Source organism: Diaporthe batatas, assembly GCF_019321695.1.
Source record: "Diaporthe batatas strain CRI 302-4 chromosome Unknown Contig00002, whole genome shotgun sequence".
NCBI classification, from domain to species: Eukaryota; Fungi; Ascomycota; class Sordariomycetes; order Diaporthales; family Diaporthaceae; genus Diaporthe; species Diaporthe batatas.
The window spans coordinates 214,662-236,750 of record NW_025408549.1 but is presented as its reverse complement, the minus strand read 5'-3'; the positions used below and the strand labels follow the sequence as shown (position 1 = coordinate 236,750).

General features: G+C 38.6%; 5 protein-coding genes across 5 annotated transcripts; 3 read left to right on the top strand and 2 right to left on the bottom strand.

Annotated features, from left to right (window-relative positions):
* Positions 1–457: 457 nt before the first annotated feature.
* On the bottom strand, positions 458–1,575 carry KVR01_001534 (uncharacterized protein; the record flags this gene model as incomplete). The annotated part of the gene is made up of 2 exons (XM_044792428.1): positions 458–667; positions 730–1,575. The coding sequence occupies 2 exons, from the start codon at positions 1,573–1,575 to the stop codon at positions 458–460; spliced, it is 1,056 nt and encodes a 351-aa protein (XP_044649489.1).
* An 831-nt stretch (positions 1,576–2,406) lies between these two features.
* KVR01_001154 (uncharacterized protein) lies at positions 2,407–3,267 on the top strand (the record flags this gene model as incomplete). The annotated part of the gene is made up of 1 exon (XM_044783159.1): positions 2,407–3,267. The coding sequence occupies one exon, from the start codon at positions 2,407–2,409 to the stop codon at positions 3,265–3,267; it is 861 nt and encodes a 286-aa protein (XP_044649109.1).
* Positions 3,268–11,417: 8,150 nt separating this feature from the next.
* KVR01_001769 (uncharacterized protein) lies at positions 11,418–13,920 on the top strand (the record flags this gene model as incomplete). Its single annotated transcript, XM_044786680.1, has 5 exons — positions 11,418–11,838; positions 11,972–12,018; positions 12,152–12,487; positions 12,664–13,046; positions 13,415–13,920. The coding sequence occupies 5 exons, from the start codon at positions 11,418–11,420 to the stop codon at positions 13,821–13,823; spliced, it is 1,596 nt and encodes a 531-aa protein (XP_044649724.1). The 3' UTR covers positions 13,824–13,920.
* Positions 13,921–15,887: 1,967 nt separating this feature from the next.
* Positions 15,888–17,895, top strand: KVR01_001476 (uncharacterized protein). The gene is made up of 2 exons (XM_044789845.1): positions 15,888–16,794; positions 16,870–17,895. The coding sequence occupies exons 1-2, from the start codon at positions 16,683–16,685 to the stop codon at positions 17,688–17,690; spliced, it is 933 nt and encodes a 310-aa protein (XP_044649431.1). The 5' UTR covers positions 15,888–16,682; the 3' UTR covers positions 17,691–17,895.
* Positions 17,896–17,932: 37 nt separating this feature from the next.
* Positions 17,933–20,241, bottom strand: KVR01_001638 (uncharacterized protein). The gene is made up of 4 exons (XM_044787277.1): positions 19,817–20,241; positions 19,561–19,741; positions 18,925–19,501; positions 17,933–18,842 (listed from the first exon to the last, which is right to left on the bottom strand). Exons 1-4 carry the CDS (start codon positions 19,879–19,881, stop codon positions 18,418–18,420), a joined length of 1,248 nt encoding a protein of 415 aa, XP_044649593.1. The 5' UTR covers positions 19,882–20,241; the 3' UTR covers positions 17,933–18,417.
* Positions 20,242–22,089: the final 1,848 nt, after the last annotated feature.

Genomic DNA, 22,089 nt, shown 5'->3' with positions numbered 1-22,089 from the left:
GTGGGATCACGTAGTGTTCGTTATTGGGGCGCTAATGCTCGACGACTTGGCATCCACTGACCAAGTCCAAGATCATGTCCTCAGCACGAGATGAGGTCAAGGTCGAAGCAACCAGCTGCCACTGACCAGCAAACAACAAGGAGTGGAGCAACGGCCCGCGCTGCCCCGAGGCAACCTGGCAACCTGGGGAGCCCCTCCCTTTGTACTGTACCCGCCTGCCTACTAATAAGTACTCAGGCAGGTACGAGGTGGTCCAGGCAGGTACAAGACATCCCCGACGGTAGGACGGCCGACAAGAAACGGCTGGGTACCTAGATACCTGGGTACCTAGGTACTCGCTTGAAATAAGTAACTTGTACGACATCAACTCTTGGCTCCCCTCCCCGTCATGCCGAGCATACCTAGGTACCTACCACACGTCGCGGCACTTTCCCGAGCCAGACATCTCAAGTGCCCATTACCAGTCAAGCTGCTGTTCTACGTGTGTTCCACAATTGCCTTTACTGCCACTGCTGCCCAGCTCCTCCTTTGACCATTCGTACACCCCTCCTCGGCCTCGAAATTCCTCTTGGTTCCAACGGATGGATCTCAAGGCGTCTTCCACACCCCCTTCAACAATGCTCCTTGACTTGACTTCCTTGTTCGTCCCCGCCAGAAATCGCAAGTACTCGCACCATGGGTTAGGAACAGTACTTAAGCGATGCCAAAAGTCTGGTCCGCGGTACTCACCTCGTCCAGTATAAGGTAGCTCTCCGCCATGGCTGCATTGCTTTCCGGCACGAAGCAACCCAAGTGCTCATGTCTCTTGCAAAAGAGCTCAAACTCGTCGTCTTTGATCTCGAAGTGCCTCACGTCACGCAAGGTCTCCTCAGAATCATTCTCGCCCTCTACTCTGAGCACTTGGAAGCACTTCCAACGAAACGGTTCCAACTCTGCGACGCGCTTGGCCATGTCCTCGTCAAAGTTGTAACGGCAAACGACTGTGTTGAGCTTGAACTTTATGCCATACTCTCGGCACCAGTCTCGGATGCGAAAGAGCTGCCTCACGTTGTCTCCGCTGCCACGGCCAATTTTCACATTCGTGGCTTCGTCGAATGAGTCGCACGAGATGGCCAGTATATCCAGGTGGTCTCCGTACTGCCGCAGCCACGACTTTGGGATCAAACTGCCATTGCTGACAATGGACACGCTCTCCAGCTCGAGCACCTGCTTTCCGAATAAAACAAGCTCACCTGAAACTTGGTTAGACAGCCTACGGTAGGACCTGCTCAAGTCGTACGTACCGAGATACTTTGGGTAGAGGAAGGGCTCGCCGCCCGCAAAATTGAGCTTCCTCATCCCTGCCTTCTTGAGCAGACTCAGGCCATGTTTTGCCTCCTCGAGTGACGCAACGTGTGAAGTCTTGGCCGTGTGAAAGCAAAATCCGCACTTTTTGTTGCACTTTCTGGTGAAGTGATAATTGACAGAGATCGGAACTGGACCACGACTGAGGTGCCGGTAGGTGAGATGGGCCAATACGACCAGAAACAAAATGATGAGTGCAATGCCGGTCTTGTGTTGACGGAGAGCGGACATGTCGCCAAAGCGTGGCACAACGAGGCTTGTGCGGATAGATTGCATGCGAAGTGAGTTGATGGCAACACAGCCCCCGTCTACTTTGCTGGCCAGGCCTTCGGAGGCTATAAAAGTATACGTTGTGCTTGCCATGACTAGAATCATGTGTGCTGCTTTCAAGTTTTGGTACCTCGTACTGTGTGGGTCATGAATAGTCTGCTCCTGGGTTGCAAACAAATTGAGCAACAGCAGTTTCGGGCGACACTCCTGCAGACAGGAAATGTAGCTCGCCTCCAGAGGCAACCTTGGAAGCCGGTCAAATGCAAGTAGCGCAGTCATGTGGCCCCTGGTCCCCTTTGTGACCTTCGCATCCAAATTGCAATCACAGAATAAAGATGTGGATGTTGCCAGCTTCCAAGGTTAGTACCTAGGTATACTAGCCTTAGAATCAATAGCACCGTCGGGAGTAATAGCTCCAAGTTCTTGCCCCATCTGTGTGTGTGCGGTATCAGGCTGAGGCCACCTACCCATAGAGACTTCCTGTATTGTTATTGGCATATTGGCATTGTGGCTTTTCGTTTCTCTTTCCAGACACTGGGTCTTTGAGCGTTTACCACCATCCGAATTAAGGATGCGACCACTTAAAAATCAGTTGCCCGGTTTGCTGCATTGTAGTGTGAAAACAGATGTGACCAACCATACCGGGAATAGAACAAAGGATGCGGCGTTTGTTTGCAAACCAGATATCAGTGAATGTGGCACGACGCCAGGACGCCCAAGCTCCGCACTTCCTCCGAAAAAAGCCAGTACAGGGAAAACTAGCACTTTTTGACCAAGACCTGTCTGACAACGATGGTTGCAGCACTCAGATCTTCCGCCATGGCACCGCGCGTGCCCCTACACCTAGTAGGCCGCGGTGCATCCTCTGCACCGTTGTGTTTTTCAGTGGTGCCTCGACTTATTTCACTGTACGCAAAGCAGCAGACAAGCCCCTTCACCAAATCCCAAGCGCCGAGATTCGTGCCCCGACTATCGGTTTTGGAGGTTGAGCGCAAATTTACTCCTACATCGGCTTCGATCCGCCAGCTCGACCAGAACGCCGGCGAGCCACCGTTCAAGTCCGTGTTACAAACGGGTGTGACCTGTTTCGAAGACACATACTACGACACTTCCGATGATATCCTGTCTAATGCCGGTGTATGGATACGCTGCCGCAAGAAGTTTGAGTGCGGCAGGCTGCGTTTCGCACCAAACGCGAGCGACCCAAGCAGTCCTCATGCTGTATCCTGGGAGGCAAAGATCCGCCTCGGCGGCAACTTCATCAACTCCGCATTCGGGGAGATCACCGACATGCAAGAGATCCAGGCCACTCTCAGCAGCCTGGTACCAGGCGCTAAGCTCGACGGACAATATGGGCCGCGGGGCGGACACATACGGGAACTAGCGAGGTTCGTTACCAACAGGACGAGCTATCTGGTCGATGGCAAATTCACCGTCATCATCGACGTGACGGATTTCGGACACACCGTAGGCGAGGTAGAGCTGGAGACGGAAGCCTCCGAGACATCGTGTGAGGGCGCTGGCAGGACATTGGCGATTGCCGCCATGGGCGAGGAGGTGGCAGATCTCATGAGACGATTCGCTTGGGCGTTTCCTCCGGGAACCCCGGTTGGGAAACTTTCCGCGTACTTCGACTACAGGGCCAAACAATGACTGAGTGAGTGAACCACACTGAGTACCTGGGTATGACGACCACCAGAGAAATTTCAAAACGACACTGGCCATTCAAGGCTTTGGGGCCCAAGACGCCACCTGGGCACCCTGCGCGACAAGTACAACGGGTTGAAATAACTGCTGGCAATTGAGCCATAAAGTCGCAATCTCAAGAGAAAGAATGGAGAATTTTCTGTCCCAAGTTTATTCCTCACGTCATAGTCCAGGTATTCCTTTAAGCTTCCCAGTCATTGGTTCAACTAGGGCCTCATCCTCTGAACTGTTTCTTCGCGGACTCATTGAGCCCTTCCGGAGATCTAAACTGTTTCGGCACAAGCTCTTACCCAAATACATACTTAAGTAAAGTCTTTGTTGCATCGACCAAGTAGGACTACTTCCTCAGCCATGGGTGAGTGACACAAGTTGGTGGTGCAGCCAGGCTCTCTTCATGGTGCACCTGGGGTCATTCCGTTCCGCAACGCTCGAATTTGAGACTTCTGCATCATCAGACTACCCGCGGCCTTTGCAGACTTCACCAGCGCCCCGCAGATGTATTTACTTGCATTCTCTCTCAGTTTAATCAAACTAACGAGTTTTGCCCACTTTTCCCCTCACTATCCCCTATAGCAACGGTCCTGAAGACTTTCCTACAGTACTGCAGAACTTGTGTGGCTGGCAAAATAGCGGTACCTGGGGGATTCCAGCGTGATGTGACGGTAAGGCTTTATAATTGCTAGATTTTAAGTTTGTGGACTTGGAATTGTGGTCTTTTGGCCGGGGTGTCTGTGGTGTGGCAGTCCAAGGGTCCGTCTCATATAAGACATTCATTGTGTGAAGACTCTTAATATTATTAGAGTTCTAAGACTATAAGAGTCTTTTAAAGAGATTAGATATTTATAAGGTAAGGAATAGATAATATAAAGTAATAAGTATTATTAGCTAATTATAGTCTATTACTTTACTTTATTATATAACTTTTAATAATAATATAATATTTATATATTATTAAAAATAATTAATTAATAAATTAATTATTATAATTTTTAATTATATATAATTTTATTTTTATTTTATAAATATTTAAATATATATATAATATTTTTATATAATAAAATATAATATTAATAATTTCTTTAAAATATAAAATTAAAAGATTTATTATTATAAAACTTTAATTAATTTAATTTAATTATTATATTATAATTTAATTTAATTTAATTTTTAATTTTATTTAAATTTATTTTAAAATTTATTTAATATTTTTAAAATAAATTAAATTTAAATTAAAAGTTTTAAATTTAAATTTAAAAGTTTTATAAATTTTAATTTATTTTAAATTAAACTTATAATTATTTAATTTTTAAAAAATAAAAGTTTATTTTATATAATTATAAATTTAATTATTAATAATTTTTTTATAAAATTATTATAATTATAAATTTAAAATAATAATAAAATATAATTATTTTATTTAAAAGTTATATTTTAATTTAATAATATAATAAATTAAATAATTATTTTAAATATTTTTATTTAATAATTATTTATTTATAAAATATAATTAAAATTTATATATATTTTTATATAAAAATTAATAATTTTATTTTTATATAATTTAATTAATTTATTTAAATTATATAATAATTTTATATTTAATATTTAATAATATTAAAATTAAATAATTTATAATTTATAATAATTTTAATTTTAATAAATTAATAATATTAATTTAAATTAATATATTAATATAAAAATATTTTTAGTAATAAATAATTTTATAAATATAAAAGTTTTATAAATTATTTATATTTTTAATTTTATTATTAAAAATAAAATAAAATAATTAATATTTTAAAAATAAAATATAATATATTTTTAAAATTTAATTTAATTAAATTTATTATATAAAATATTTTATAAAAACTTTATAATTTATATTTATAATATTATTTATTATTATAAAACTTTTTTATATTAATATATTAAATTTTATTTAATTAATTTAAATTAATATTATTAATTTTAATATAAATAAATTTATTAAAAATTAAAATTATTATAAATTATAAATTATTTTATTTTAATATTATTAAATATATATATAATATTATTATATAATTTAAATTTTTAAATTAATTAAAATAAATAAAATAAAGTTATTATTTTTAATTAAAATTTTAATTTTATTTAAATAAATATTTATTTATTATTTTTATTATATTATAAATAAAATTATTTAAAATAATTATTTAATTTATTATATTATTAAATTAAAATATAATTTTTAAATAAAATAATTATATTTTATTATTATTTTATATTTATAAATTTAATAATTTTATTATAAATAAAAATATAATTATTAATAAATAAATTTATAATTATATAAAATAAATTTTTATTTTAAAAATTAATATTATTTAAAATAATTAATATATTTTAAAAAAATTAAAAATTTTAAATTTAATTTAAAATAAATTAAAATTTATAAAAATTTTAAATTTAAATTTAAAAACTTTTTAAATTTAAATTTTTTAAAAGAAATATTAAAAAATTTAAAAATTAAATAAAATTAAAATTAAATAAAATTATAATAATATAATATAAATTATTTATATTTTTAATTTTATTATTAAATTAAAATAAATAATTAAAATTTTAAAAAATAAAATATAATATATTTTTCAAAATTAATTTAATTAAATTTATTATATAAAATCTTTTATAATAATTTTATAATTTATTATATTTATAATATTATTTATTATTAAAAATATTTTTATATTAATATATTAAATTATATTTAATTAATTTAAATTAATATTATTAATTTATTAAAATAAAATTATTATAAATTATAAATTAATTTAATATTAATAAATATTATATATAAATATTAAATTTATTATATAATTTAAGTTTTTAAATTAATTAAATTAAATAAAATAAAATTATTATTTCTTTAATAAATATAAGTTTTTATAAAATATATATAAATTTTAATTTTATTTAAATAAATATTTATTTAATAAATTTAAAAATTATTAATTTTATTATATTATAAATAAAATTATTTAAAATAATTATTTAATTAAATTAAATAATAATTTTTAAATAAAATAATTATATTTTATTATTATATATAATATTTTAATTTATAATTTTAATAATTTTATAAAAAATTAATTAATAATTAAATTTATAATTATATAAAATAAATCTTTTTAAATATAAAATTAAAAACTTATAATTATAATTTTATAATTAACTTTTTATTTAATTATATTATATTATTATAATTTTATTTAATTTTAATTTTATTTAAACTTTTTTAAATTTTTAATATTTTTTAAAAAAATTAAATTTTAAAAACTTTTAAATTTAAATTTAAAATTTTATAAATTTTAATTTTTTATATTAAATTTATAATATTTTAATTTGTTTAAAAATATATTAATTATTTTAAATATTAATAATTTTTAAATATAAAATTTTATTTTTATATAATTATAAATTTAATTATTAATAATAAATTTTTTATAAAATTATTAAAATTATAAATTTAAATAATATATATAATAATAAAATATAATTATTTTATTTAAAAATTATTTTTAATTTAATAAATTATATAATAAATTAAATAATTATTTTTAAATAACTTTATTTATAATATAATAAAATTAATAATTTTTAAATTTATTAAATAAATATTTATTTATAAAATAAAGTTAAATTTTTAATTAAAAATAATAATTTTATTTTTATTTATTTTAATTAATTTATATTTAAATTATATAATAATATTATATATAATATTTAATAATATTAAAATTAAATAGTTTATAATTTATAATAATTAAAATTAATAATATTAATTTAAATTAATTAAATATAATTTAATATATTAATATAAAAATAGTTTTTAATAATAAATAATATTATAAATAATTATAAAGTTTTATAAAATATTTTATATAATAAATTTAATTAAATTAATTTTTAAAAATATATTATATTTTATTTTTAAAATTTTAATTATTTATTTTAATTTAATAATAAAGTTAAAAATATAAATAATTTATAAAAATAAATTTTTATTTTAAAAAAGTTTATTTTTATTTAAAATAATTAATATATTTTTAAAAATTAAAAAGTATAAATTTTAATTTAAAATAAATTAAAATTTATAAAAATTTTAAATTTAAATTTAAAAGTTTTAAAATTTTAATTTTATAAAAAATATTAAAAATTAAAAAAATTAAATAAAATTAAAATTAAATAAAATTATAATAATATAATATAATTAAATAAAATAATTATAAAATTATAATTATAAATTTTTAACTTTATATTTAAAAAATTATTATTTATAATTTATTATTTATATTATATTATTTAAACTTTTAAAACTTTTATAAATATATAAATTAATTTAATAATAAAAGTTATTTAAAAATATAATTATTTTTAAATATTTAAATATTTTAAAATTTAAAATAATAATAATAATAATATAAATTATTTATATTTTTAATTTTATTATTAAATTAAAATAAATAATTAAAGTTTTAAAAAATAAAATATAATATATTTTTAAAATTTAATTTAATTAAATTTATTATATAAAATATTCTATAAAACTTTATAATTTATATTTATAATATTATTTATTATTAAAAATATTTTTATATTAATATATTAAATTATATTTAATTAATTTAAATTAATATTATTAATTTATTAAAAATTAAAATTATTATAAATTATAAATTATTTAATTTAATATTAATAAATATTATATATAAATATTAAATTTATTATATAATTTAAATTTTTAAATTAATTAAAATAAATAAAAATAAAATTATTATTTTTTAAAATTTTAATTTTATTTAAATAAATATTTATTTATTAATTTTATAAATAAAACTATTTAAAAATAATTATTTAATTTATTATATAAATTAAATAATTAAATAAAATAATTATATTTTATTATTATATATAATATTTAAATTTATAATTTTAATAATTTATAATAATAATAATAATATAATATTTATATATTATTAAAAATAATTAATTTATAAATTAATTATTATAATTTTTAATTAAATAATTTAAATAATTAATTAATAATAATTATTTTTATTATATATATAAATATATTAAAATTATTATTTATTTATTTAATAATTATATTTATTTATTTAATTTTATTAATTATTTATTTAATATTAATTTTTAAAATAATTTTTATATTTATAAATATCTTTTAAATTAATATTAAAAACTTTATAATATAATTCTTTCTTTAATTTTTAATATTTTTAATATAAATTTTTTAATACCCTTTTAATACCTTTTTAATACCCTTTACCTTTATTTTTATCTTTATCTTTACTATTTAAGTTATATATATTTAAATATTAATTAAATATTTAAATATTAATTAAATATTAAAAGGTTAAAAGTTAAAAAGATAAAAGTAAAAACTATACTCTTTCTAACCTTTCAATACCCCTTTTAACCCTTTAATACTTTAAATTTTTAACCTTTTAATATTTAATTAGTATTTAAATACTTAATTAATATTTAAATATATATAGGTTAAAAGGTAAAGGTAAAAATAAAGGGGTGCTAGAAGGGGTATTAAAAGGTGTGCTAAAAGGGGTATTAAAAGGTATGCTAAAAGGGGTGCTAAAAGGTATGCTAAAAGGGGTGCTAAAAGGTATGCTAAAAGGTATATAAAAAGGGTTTATATTAAAAGTATTAAAAATTTAAAGAATTATAATTAAATATATAGTTTTATATAAGTTTTATATATAAATTCTTATATTAAATAAATAATTAAAAAAAATTAAATAAATAAATATAATTATTAAATAAATAAATATTAATTTAATATATTATTATTATTTTAAATTATAATTAATTAAAAAATTATTTAATATTTTTAATTATATAAACTTTTATATAAAGTTTTTTATATTTTTATATAAAATTTTATTTTTTATATAAAATTTTATTTTTTATATAAAAGTTTATAAAAATATTAATTAATTATTATAAATTAATTCTATTATAAAAACTTTATTAATAATAAAAAATTTAAAAATTTAAAATAATTTTAAATATTTTAATATAAATTAAAGTATTTTAATTAATAATAAAAAATTATAAATTATTTAATTAAAAATAAAAATAAAATAATTAAAATTTAATAATTAATAAATAAATATATAATTAATAAATATAAATTAAAATTAATATATTAAAAATATTTATATTTATACATTAATTATATTTTTATATAAATATTTATTTTATAATTATTTATTTTAAAACTTTAAATAAAATATTTAATTTATAATATATTATTTTTAAAAGTTTTATAATATAATATTAAAACTTTTTAAAAGGAATTTATAAAAAAAATTTAAAAAGTAATAAATTTATTTTTTTTAAAGTTTATATTTTTATTATTAATAATTATTAACTTTTTAAAAGCTAATATCCACTTATTTAGTAATTATATCTACTCACCTAGTTTCTACTAACCGCTTACCTAGTACTAATTTTTCTAAGTAATTCCTTTACGTTTATAAGTACCTTCTAAGTTAGCACCGAGAGACCCCATAGCACGATTTCCTTCTCCAATTTCAATACTTTCGGTACAAACCCCTTCTACACCCCTTCTGCAACGCCTTCTAGCACGCCTTCTAGCATGCCTTCTAGGCCTTCTGGCCTGCACGCATTCAGGTACCAACTGAGCATTTAGATGCTAACTGAACGCTAAAAGGCCAGAAGTCTAGAGGGCTAAAAGGCTAGAAGGAGGGCCAGAAGGCTAGAAAGCGTATAGTCTTTACCTTCGCCTTCTTGGCTTCTAGCCCTCTAGCGTTCAGTTAGCATCTGAACGCTTAGTTGGTACCTGAATGCGTGCAGGCCAGAAGGCCCAGAAGGCATGCCAGAAGGCGTGCCAGAAGGCGTGCCAGAAGGCGTGCCAGAAGGCGTGCCAGAAGGCGTGCCAGAAGGCGTGCCAGAAGGCGTGCCAGAAGGCGTGCCAGAAGGCGTGCCAGAAGGCGTGCCAGAAGGCGTGCCAGAAGGCGTGCCAGAAGGCGTGCCAGAAGGCGTGCCAGAAGGCGTGCCAGAAGGCGTGCCAGAAGGCGTGCCAGAAGGCGTGCCAGAAGGCGTGCCAGAAGGCGTGCCAAAAGGGGTGTAGAAGGGGCTTATACCAAAAGTATCGAAAATTTAGAGAATCCTAGTTAGGTATATAGTTTTATATAGGCTCTATATGTAAATTTTTGTACTAAGTAAGTGGTTGAAAAAAACTAGGTGAGTGGATATAATTACTAGGTGAGTGGATGTTAGCTTACTTTTTAATAATATTAAAAAAATTAAAAAATAAAAAAAATTTAAAGTTTTTAATAAAAAGATTATTATAATATATATATAATTATTAAAGATTTTATATATAAATTTTAAATTATTTAAAAAAATATATATTATTTTATATAAATAACTTTAAAATATATATTAAATAATTATTAAATTTATAATTAAAATATAAATTAATAAATTATTTAAAAATTAATAATAAATAATTAAATAAAATATAATATAATTTAAGTTAGAAATTAACTAAATTATATTTTATTAGTATGTATCGCTATAAGTTCTATAAGTTCTAGCTAGCTGCAAGTTAAGATCCTTGGCGTCGGGCGGGATCGATGCGCTTGGCGTGATAACGCCATCGCGGCTACGAATTTTGCACTCCGCTGCCGTCATTTTCTGTCCTACCATGTGGTGTCCATTAGGTAAAGCAGTTGAGTTATCTCGGCAGATGACATCTGGAGACCAATGAATCGGAGGCGTCCCTCATTGGTCCCGACCGAGTACCTTCGACAAGCTGCTGAGGCTTAGAGCGAACCCACTCGCTATACCTAAGTATAAAACAAAACGATATAACAATAACCCAATCCGCACACAGTCAAAACTTATCTTTCATCACGCCACACCTGGTCACATCTCATCCGCTCCCCGAGCCTTGACAACTGCTTATAACCGACGAGGAAACCGCCGCTTTTTCCCTGCCACAAGTTACGGGCACGCAATCACATTCTAATCACCCGGAGCCAGCTGCCGATATGACTGACTATCGTGCCCCGGACAAGGACTTTCTGGGGGTCGATGCCGTCGGGCCAAGTGGCCTTCATGGAGGCACAATGTCAGAGCCATCAACAGAGGGGGCCACAGGCGACTTCCAGGCCATAGATCCGCACAGTGGCGTGAAAAGAGGACTGAAGACCCGACATCTGTCCATGATGGCGCTGGCTGGCATCATTGGCCCTGGTCTGCTTGTCGGCTCAGGCGGTGCCTTATCCAGTGGTGGACCGGCCGCCCTGCTGATCGGATTCGGTACTATCGGTATCCTGGCCTTCTCCATAATGCAAAGCTTAGGGGAGCTCACGACGCTTTATCCATCAGGGGGAGCGTTTACAGCTCTGGCAGATCGTTTCGTGGACAAGGCATTTGGAGTAGCAGTGGGCTGGAATTATTTCATTATCTGTAAGCGATCTGGGTGTCTTATCCTTACCATCTTTTTTTCTGGAAATGTCCAACGAGCACAAGACGAGTTTCATCCATCGGCCCGCATGTCAGCCGTTCTGGTATACTAAGGCTCACGTCTAACGCTCCATAGGGTTCGCAGTTCTGGCGAATGAATACAATGCTATATCCAGCATCTTGGTATTTTGGAGTGATAAAGTGCCTCTGTGGGGATATTTCCTTTTGTTGTGGGTAGGTTCCAACAGGTGGGTGCACGCACCTTCGACCGGCCCATGATCCCGCTTCTGTCTGACTGCCTGCTTACACGTCATAGTTTGCCTTCCTTGGCTTCCAACTCCTTGGTATCGAGACATTCGGTGAAGCCGAGTTCTGGCTTGCCCTCGTCAAGCTTGGTGGCCTCGTCGCATTTTTCTTGTTCTCCATCGTGTACGCTTCGGGTGGTATTCACGGCGTTCCGGGTCCAGGTTTCAAATACTGGCATGATCCAGGTGCATTCGCCAACGGATTTCGTGGTGTTGCCACGGTCTTCGTGTTTTGTTCTACTTTCTACGCTGGCTGTGAGTCGGTCGCCGTTGCCGCCACTGAAACCAAGAATCCGCGGGTCGCAGTACCACTGGCGATTAGACAGGTCTTCTGGCGCATTGTCTTTGTAAGTCCCTACCTCTACCTAGATAGGTAGCTTGTTGGACTGAACCTACAAAATCTTGGCATAGCACTGCCAGTGGGTCTGAGGCAGTTTACAACTAGGCATACTATTCTGAATCTCAACCCCCAAAATTCAACATAATCAGTCCATTGGTCTATTGCTAACTCCAAATGCTGCAGGTGTATATGGGATCAGCCTTCTTCTTCGGCTTAACATGTCCATCTGACGCGGAAGGGCTTGTCTCGGCTAAAAGCAAGGCATTGCAGAGCCCAATGACAGTCGCCCTTAAAAACGCAGGCTGGGAAGGAGGCGTTCACCTGATCAATGCCTTCATCCTCATTACCTGTCTCTCGGCAGTCAATAGCTCCATCTACATTGGCAGCCGTACGCTGCTCTTCATGAGCCAGGACGGGAAAGCTCCACGCATCCTAGGCTGGACGGACAAGCGAGGCGTTCCAGTTCCCGCGATCGTTTTCACTAATGCGTGCGGTGCATTGAGCATGATGAATGTGTCGACCGGAGCCGGAGCGGCGTACAGCTACATCGTGAATCTATCAGGTAAGCAGCTTCCGGATGCAATGTCTACCCTTTCAAGAATGAACATCTTCTATTCTTAGCTTGCAGAGTAAAGCTTTAGTGGCTATAAGTTTGTAAGATATGCCATATTTGTCTTATAGCTTATTCTTTCTCATGTTTATATAAAACTAGTTCTCTAATTCTCAAATGGCTAACTCTTAATACTACAGGGTAAGCAGCTTCTAGATATACTTTTTTTTTACAGTTTTTCAACAAGTGTCCCCTAGTCCTAAGTTGTGAAATGAAGACTTTAGGGGCTGAAGGTCTTGGGATTTACCATAGCTACCTTTTGGACTACTCTTTAATAAGTTGGTACAAAGCTGGTTGTTCGATGGCTAACTCCTAACACTGTAGGGTAAGCACGTTTCTCGTCTGGGGAAGCATCAGTTATATCCACATCAAATTCCGGAAAGCGTGGAAAGTACAGGGATATGCAGAAACAGATCTGCCATTCAGATCCGCCTGGTATCCTTGGAATGCTTACTTCGGTCTCGGAGCCAATATCTTCCTGGCCCTTGTCCAGGGATGGACTAATTTAAGCCCGTTCAATGCCGGTGGATTTTTGGATGCTTATATTCTCCTGCCGCTGTTTCCCATCATCATCTTTAGCTACAAGTTCTTGTACAAGACGAAATTCTGGAAGGCGCACGAGATTGACTTGCATTCTGGAAGAAGACATGATATGGAGGAGGCCGGAGGATTTTCAAATGCCTCCTCATCAGCCAACCGTCTATGGTGGCAGAATGTGTGGGAGAAATTCTAGTTGTACCAATGTCCGACAGGTGGCGGTACATCTACATATGTACCCATTCCAAACTCCACACACACAGCCTGAAAAGCCCGAGTTTGAGACATACCAGCAGGGAGTGTGTTACTGATAGCTTAAACACAGTGACAATTAACTTAAGCATGCGCAGCTAGCAGGGCGAGTTATCAGAATTTACTAGAAAATATTATTTCTAGTATAAGATAACTTGATAGAGCCTGAAGGCTTTTCCTTCTCAAGGGGGAAAGCGGTAGTTTATTCTCTTGCTTAGGATCCTGCGGATATCTGGCGCTTACCTGAGGCTGAAAGTTTCCACCTGTGTCCTTACCAAGGCAAGAGGTTTGAAGGAACTATACTGGATTGCCAGGCCGAATATCGGAAGCGATGCAGACTGTGAGGCAACGATGACAAATTTGATCAAGAACAGCAATCATCCAGCACAATGCCTCAGACCAATGATTTTCGAATGTCGGCGACCATCTGGCTTGCTGGAACCGAGTGCAGTCCTGGGTAAAGGTGTTTGCCAAAACCAGGAAGATGAAATTTAGACCAGGGCTCGGACGTGTTTCTCGAGTAGTGTGAGAGGTTGGTGCTCCAGATACCAGCAGGGTTACAGTTTGACGGATTGGCATGGCAGTTCATGATGCGGCGACATGGAAGCAAGGACCTCGGGAGACACTGTCAAACATGTCCAAGCCAGAGCGCCCCCCCAAGTCCTCGTTGAACAAAAAATGCGGTTTCATGTACCGCGGGCTGGCATTGGTGGTTGGCTCAGGGTAGTCATGTCTCGAAACCACTGCGTTCGGAGGATTCAGGATTCATGCATGCGGTTGTCCCTGTGCAAATCCGCAGTCAAGCCGAGGGAGATCTGCATAATCCCCGCAATAGGCTGAGCACAGCTGTTCGTGACTCTTTTCGCCGCGGCGCAACCATGTTTGCAACAGGCCCAGAATTATTATCATCGACGCAGCGTCATTGAATAGGCACACTGTTCAAGGGGAGTGGTTCCCAAAAGAGGCTGGGCCGCGAAAAGAACAATACGAATTCGAGTTTCCCTCACCTGTTGAAACTTGCCCTCAGAATTGTAGTTCTTGAAACCTACTCCATTCCCTCCAGGGCCGACCTTCACATGCGCTTGCCCCCCCCCCCCAGCCTCTCACCTGGGCAGGGCGCCTGGCCTAACGGCTGGTTGTGCAGACCATGGGCCACGGGCACGAGGGTAGAGTTCCTCGGGACCGCTGAACCAGTTGGTCTCAAGTCGTGCGTGCAGACGCCATCTGACATCCTCTGGTCTGATATTTACCCAACTTTCATGCGGAGCTGGGGCCTTCCGAATATACTTAGATTTCGTCTGAAGAGGAGCATTCTTTACGCGAAGATTGCGACTAGTTAGGCGTTTTCGTGAATGTAGTGTTGGATCTAAGATGGCTCCCGTCCAACAGTGACAGCACTGTCAAGATTGTGTCAGTGCTCGGCGACGTTTTCTCCGTGGCAGAATTTTGGGGCTTTAAATTGGGGCTTTTTTTTTTTGGGGGGGGGGGGGTTGGCAGCCTTGAAGGACAGCATTGGGAGCGCCGAGTCGTTCTCAGGATAGAGCCGAAATGCAGGGAGAGGATTCGTGATATCCACGTGACCACCAGAAGGAGCATGAGGGAGCCCCGCAAGAGAGCCCGGATGAGGGAAGGGCCAGGGCTCGGCGGGCGATGACTGCGGTTGTTGATGGCAATCATAAGTCGATCCATAAAGATCTCCCAAACGTTTTGTTCCGTGATCTACGCAACAGGATCTCGCCAATCGCTTTCTCTGGATGCAACATGGCTGCTACACAGTAAACAAGTGGCGGGGATTACGCCACAGAAGAAAAGAACGACCGACCCAACCCCAGCGCCAATCCTTCGGGACGGGGGCACTCGCGTGCAGCTCCGGATTTGCAAACGGCGACGAGGCCATGTGGGCTGTGTGAGGGCTTCCGAGTGCCGAGATGAAGCTTGTGTTGTTGCTGTGCCTCGTGGCCAAGAGTCTTGGGATTTCTTGGAAAGTCTTGGAGGTGCTTCACTGGGCAGCGTCGCATGTCTTTATAGGCGCAGGGCCGACCGAGCCCACAATTTGGTGCAACGCCAAGGGCCAACCCGCGACCTGCCAAGTCTCTCGGCGCCGTGCATAGAGCCCCCTGGACCCCTAGGCGCGGCTGCGAACATCACGGAGCCTCACAGAGCCTCGCCACAGGGTGACGGCCTTGACAGGGGCGGGCGAAGGTGCCATGTTCCTGGTCGGTGCGGGCCGTGATCTGCAGGTCGAGGAGCCTCTCGAATTGTTTGCTGCATTGCGATTCGCTCCCGCAGGAGGCTCTTGGCCGTCGAGTGAGGCTGAGATGGCTCGACGCAGGTAGCGCAGGACATCGCAGACGCCGCCGTCGCCGGGCAAGACACTCCTCCCAGAGCTGCTGAAACGGCTCTATGCTCACTTGTTCAGATGAGGTTTCTGGAGATGGAGGAAACACGAACTTCCGAGTCAAGCCTCGCGGCGACAATGGACGATGAGATGCGTCCGAAGGAGAAAAAGGACGACCAGTCTGTGAAGTCTTGGACTCCCAGAGCTGTATATAACAATCCAGCTGGTTCCTCCCAATCATCAGTCCGAAATAGCCTCTCATCATCAGCTTCATCACCAGCACCCTCATATCCTCCTCTTCGAGTTCGACTCGCCAGGCCCTCCTTCACGCCCTTTCATTCGACTGTAGCCCGGGAGGCACTTCGACCTATTGATTAATCCAGCTTCAACAACAACACCACCAGACTTTGACCTGTTTGACACAGTCACTACTACCTTCCTCCCAACAGATTCCCACTCTCCAAGATGCGTTCTTCTACCTCCGTCGCAGTGGCTTGCTTGGCCGCCTCCGTCTCGGCCCACGGTGTCGTGACCAAAATCACCGGTGCCAACGGTGTTGAGATGCCCGGCTTGACTGGTAAGCATGCTTGCCCTTCTTCTTGATCGTCGGCAACAGTGTTGGGACGGTGGCTGACAGGGGAGGCAAAAACAGTCGCCGATGGCACACCCCGCGACTGCTCATCCAACGGCTGCGGCTCCCAGGCCGATACCGCCATCATCCGGGACCGTGAGATCAGCTCCGGTGCCGTCGGCCCCTTGGGCAAGACCCAGGGCAACGGCCCCGTCGACCCGGCCATGATGATCGGAGTCTTCATGGGAGACATGGACCCCGCCATGGCCCCCACCAACGGTGCCAGCTCGGGTGTCGGTCAGGAGGATGACCTGAGCGCGGCCCCAGGCGGTGCCGCCGCCGGCGGCGCCGGTGGCAGGAACAACAGGAACAACAACAAGATCCGTCAGCTGCTCGCTGGCCTCCTCGGAGGCGGTGGCGGCAACAACGCCCAGGGCACCAAGAGCACCGGACCTCCAGAGACCATGGTCAAGGCCATGGCCGGCGCCGGATCTAGCCAGGGTCTGCCTACCGCCAACGAGGATGGCACCGTCGATGTGACCTTCCGCCAGATCAACCAGGACGGCGCCGGGCCCCTCGAGGCCATGGTTGACGGCACCTCGGGTGGCACTGACATGGCTGCCTTCCAGGAGGCCCAGGTCACCCAGAATGTGCCCGGCCTCGTGGCCGGTATCTCGGCCACAACCACCTCCGACTTCCCCGTCAAGGTGCAGATGCCCGCTGGCACCACCTGTGACGCCACCGTCGGCTCTGCCACCAACGTCTGCGTCATGCGCCTGCGCAACAACACTCCCGCTGGTCCCTTCGGCGGTGCCGTGGCCTTCACGCAGACCCCTGCTGCCCGCAAGAGGGCTCTGGAGTACCGCAAGAAGATGAGGAAGGCTCGTGCATTCCAGGCCTAAATCGTCAGACCCATTGTCAGATGGGGCGAGGCGCTTCGTGGCTGGGAGCGCATCGCACTTGTAAATATGACGGCTTGCAGCCGAGCTCTCGAGGACAGGGGTGCCCAGTTGGGAAAATGAAAGGGCTGTTGATGAGAGAGACCCCCCCGACCTGCAGGTGGCCCTGGAGGCTATGTAACGATCCTTATATATTATTATTAGAGACGACTTGATGAATGCAAATGCTGATGGAAAAGAGCGAGTGAAAGTCCAACCTGGTCATTTGCTTTCGTCATGTGCTCCCAATTCGTCATTAATGTCAAGAGGTATATGAAGAACAGAGACGCTATGTACCATAAAACAACCCATAAAGTAAATTTCCAACCACCATTGATTGTGGTCGCGGTGTAATATTGAAACAATCCGGTAAAAGGACGCAGACGAAATCCATTTTCTGTAACTATATGCGTGCTTGCTGATTTGAAGAGATTCACTTCCGTGCAGTGGACTGCAGCGTCTGGTTATTTCCGGCAATGATCATGTTCAGCGTTGCCAACCAAGCCAAAATGTATCAATAGGGTTGATCCGCTGTGATCGGCAACGGGCCCTTGCTTAGCCCGGTGGATTGCGTGGCCCCACGTCAGTGATACCGGGTGAAATAAAGATTGAAGAGGAATGGCTCTGGCATTTTATTTGCATTAGATATGGACGGTGGATGCACGACATTTCCGATACTTGACAACGCAGCTCACTGCTCGTTCACAAACAGACCTGCCATTCCCATTCCCGTGCCGATGCACATGCTCGTTAGCAAAATCTTCTTGCCGGTCCTACGGCACTCGCTCAGGCCTGTGACAATCTGCCTTGTGCCAGTGGCACCAAGTGGGTGTCCCAGAGCGATGGCTCCACCCCTGGGGTTCATCTTGGCCCAGTCCAGGCCCAACTTGTCGCGGCAGTAGACAGCCATGGACGCAAAGGCCTCGTTGATCTCGATGACATCACAGTCACCTAGGGACAGGTTGAACTGGGCCAACAGCTTGGGGATAGCAATGCTGGGGCCGATGCCCATGATGCGAGGGGCCAGGCCAGCAACGGTCGAGCCAACATACTTGGCAAGGATTGGCTGACCCAGTTTGATGGCGGTGGAGCGCTTCATCAGGAGCACGGCGGCAGCTGGCAAGAACATTGAGGGTTAGCTTGGTTGAAACAAAGCATGCGACACCCAGGAAGGGGATCCTGCGTCTAGTCGACTCACCTCCGTCAGTCACCTGGCTGGCATTGCCACCGGTAGTGGTAGGACCCCATTGTGGGAAGGCAACCCTGATCTTGCCGAGGGTCTCCGCAGTCGTGCCGGGCCTGATGCCCTCGTCCCTGGTCAGGACAACCTCCTTCACCTCGCCGTCAGGTCCCTTGACCTTGGTCTTGATGGGCACGATCTCGTCGTCGAACAGGCCCTCCTTTTGGGCCTTCTCGGCCCGCTGGAAACTCTCGGCGGCATACTTGTCCAAATCTTCCCGGGTAATACCGAAATCCCGACTGACGTTCTCGCTCGTCCAGCCCATGGGCTGCATGGTGTCGGCAGCCTCCTGGCTTTGGGAAGTGACGGCCTCGTCGAAGGGCTTGTCGAGGGCATCGCCGCCGATGGTCATGGACTCGGCACCGATTGCGATACCGATTTCGATATTGCCGGCAGAGATGGCATTGGCGATATCAGCGGTGGCCTTGAGCCCAGAAGAGCAGAAGCGATTGACGGAGGAGGCGCCCGAGACATTGGGAATGCCGGCAGCAAGCGAGGCAGCGCGGAGCTTGTAGGAGGCTTTTGCATCAGAGACCTAGAGGGTGACGGCTGATTAGCGACAGCACAACAAGAAGAGCACCGGCACTTGCATACATTACCGAGGCAAATGTCCTCGATCAGTGCGGGATCCAGGGCCGATCGTTCTTTGACCTCCTTCAACAGGGCATAGACCATATACTCGAGGCTGGTGTCCTTGAAACCCCCCTTCTTTGCCTTGGCCAGCGGCGTCCGGATAGCCAGGGTGATGACTATGTCGTCGGCATTCTTGGAGGTGCTGCCAGGTTGTGACCAGGTCAGTGTTTGTTCACCTCCCATGCACGGAACGCCTGTTCAGGCAGGGAGGACTTACATGGAGGCCAGGGAGCTGCCGGGGGTCAAATGCTTGAGGATAGAGCCCAGTCGTTCTACAGCCATGGTTGATGGGTGTCTTTGTGAGTGTGTGTGCTATGTCTGTTGTTTACGGTGGGATCAAAGAGATCAAAATGGATTGGCTGGGTGGTGGGGGAGAGGAGAAATGGTGGAGAGGGGATGATGCCGCTGATAATAATAATGATGAGTGGTGGACGGCATGTCGAGAGCAAGGTCGGTTCTGGTGTCGGTTCGTGTCGTGTCGTGGCCAAGGTCCGTCCTTGAGCCGGTGTGCCTCGGCAATCTGTCTCTGCCATTTTCCCATCGCCTGTCATACCCTCCGCGGCTCCACGGGGAGTTCCCTGCCCCACCGAGTTCCGACCGCCCAAGAATTGCGGGGAAAGGCATCAATACCTCCCTCCCTACCTAGGTACTTAAGTGGGTACCTAGGTACGGAGTACGGACTAGGCACACATTCACCGTGCAGAAGAGCCTAGGCGGGCTCCACTTAAACCGCCGTTCAACCCTAACCCACGGGTAGCATATACGGAGTACAGAGTACGGAGTACAGAGTAGCCTCCCCCAACAGTGCTTACCTCCCAAGTCTATCTCATTATGGGCATAGCAAGGAACGGGCTTCATGCTTAATGCAAGGCTGATGCGACTTGACAGCCTTCTCCTATCAGCTCCGCCTGGAATTTCTACAGCCAGGCTTGAGCCAAGGGCCAGTACTGATGATATCAGCACCCTTGTAGTCTGGCATGTCGGGGCTCAAGCCTTTCCCTGCTGTCGGATTGGACAGTGACGGCCAGGAAAACACGGCCAATTCCCAAATAAACCACCACAGCACCTTGCCCACGGCAAGGAAGTTGGAACATGTTAGTGTTGTTAGCTGGCTCCTGGCCTGGTTCAGTCCGACCAGACGGCCACAGAATTACACACAAATTCACATGTTCTACCTACCTAGGTGTGGAGGTAGGTACCCAGGTAACTAAGTACCTACCTACCTAGGTAGTTACCTGGGTAGTTGCGGTGGGCTCTGTGGGGACATACTTACGGTCAACATGGTCAACGTGTCAGTCTAATAAGCAGACCCTTGCCTTTGCAGTTTGCCAATCAGGCCCAGCTAGTCGACCACCTGGTTATGAAAGACTGCCCAGCTGCTCAGTGAAAGAGCCCATCCTGACTACTGCAAGCACCCGCAATAAGTAGCACCGTGTCACCCCGACAGCTTGCCTACTCAAGTAGGTACCTAGGTATCCAACCCCTTGGTCCTCAAGTGCTAAACAGCATATGTCTCGTTTCTTGCACAAGACAGCCTGCCAGCCTGCAGGTTGCACTTGCTGTCTACAGTGTGCTCTTACATCAATTGATCCTTTACTTCTTGTGCCGCAGCAGAAAAGTAGAAAGGCAACTAACTCTGCTTGCAATGTCCACACCCGTGTCAAAAGACGGTTCATAGCAGTTCATTTCTCAAAATTCATGGACAAATAAATCACTTTAATCTAGATTGCTAGTTCCAGGGCATAGGATTCACACTGACCTTACACCTAAAGAAGTTAGATATTCATACAATCCTATTTAGATCCTCACACAACTAATCTAACTAATTATACTACTCTATATATATAAATTTATTTTAACTATAACTAACTATATAATTAATTAAAGTTAATATATAAATTAATATTTCTTATTATATTTTTATTAATAAAGTTAAATTATATATAAATAATTTAAATTATAATTTAAATTAATAATATTTTAAATTATAATTTAAATTAATAATATTTTAAATATAATTTATATTTAATTATATAATTACTTTTATTTTTTATTATATATCTTTTTTATTATTAATACTTTTAATAATAATTAATTAATAGTATTTTATTTATTTATATATTACTTTTTAATTAATAATAATATATTAAAAGATGTATTAAAAAAATTATACTTTAATTAATATTTTACTTACTTTATAAACTTTATTACTAGCTATTAATTCTTTTTAATAAATTTCTATTAAATAACTTTCCTTTAAATATCCTTCTAATTTAAAGACTCTAAGGTTAAGTTATTCCACTATTAAATAAAATCCTCTAATTAGCTATAGCTATAATTAGTCAGTTTAGGTATGCAAGAATCCAAACGGGCTTGTATGAATATCTAACTTCCACCTGAAACCAACCTCCTCAGACCAAGCAGGAAGCAGCCGTCCAGCTCTGACGTTGACCCACCCAAACGGACTGCCTCTTGCTCCCAGGGAGCCCT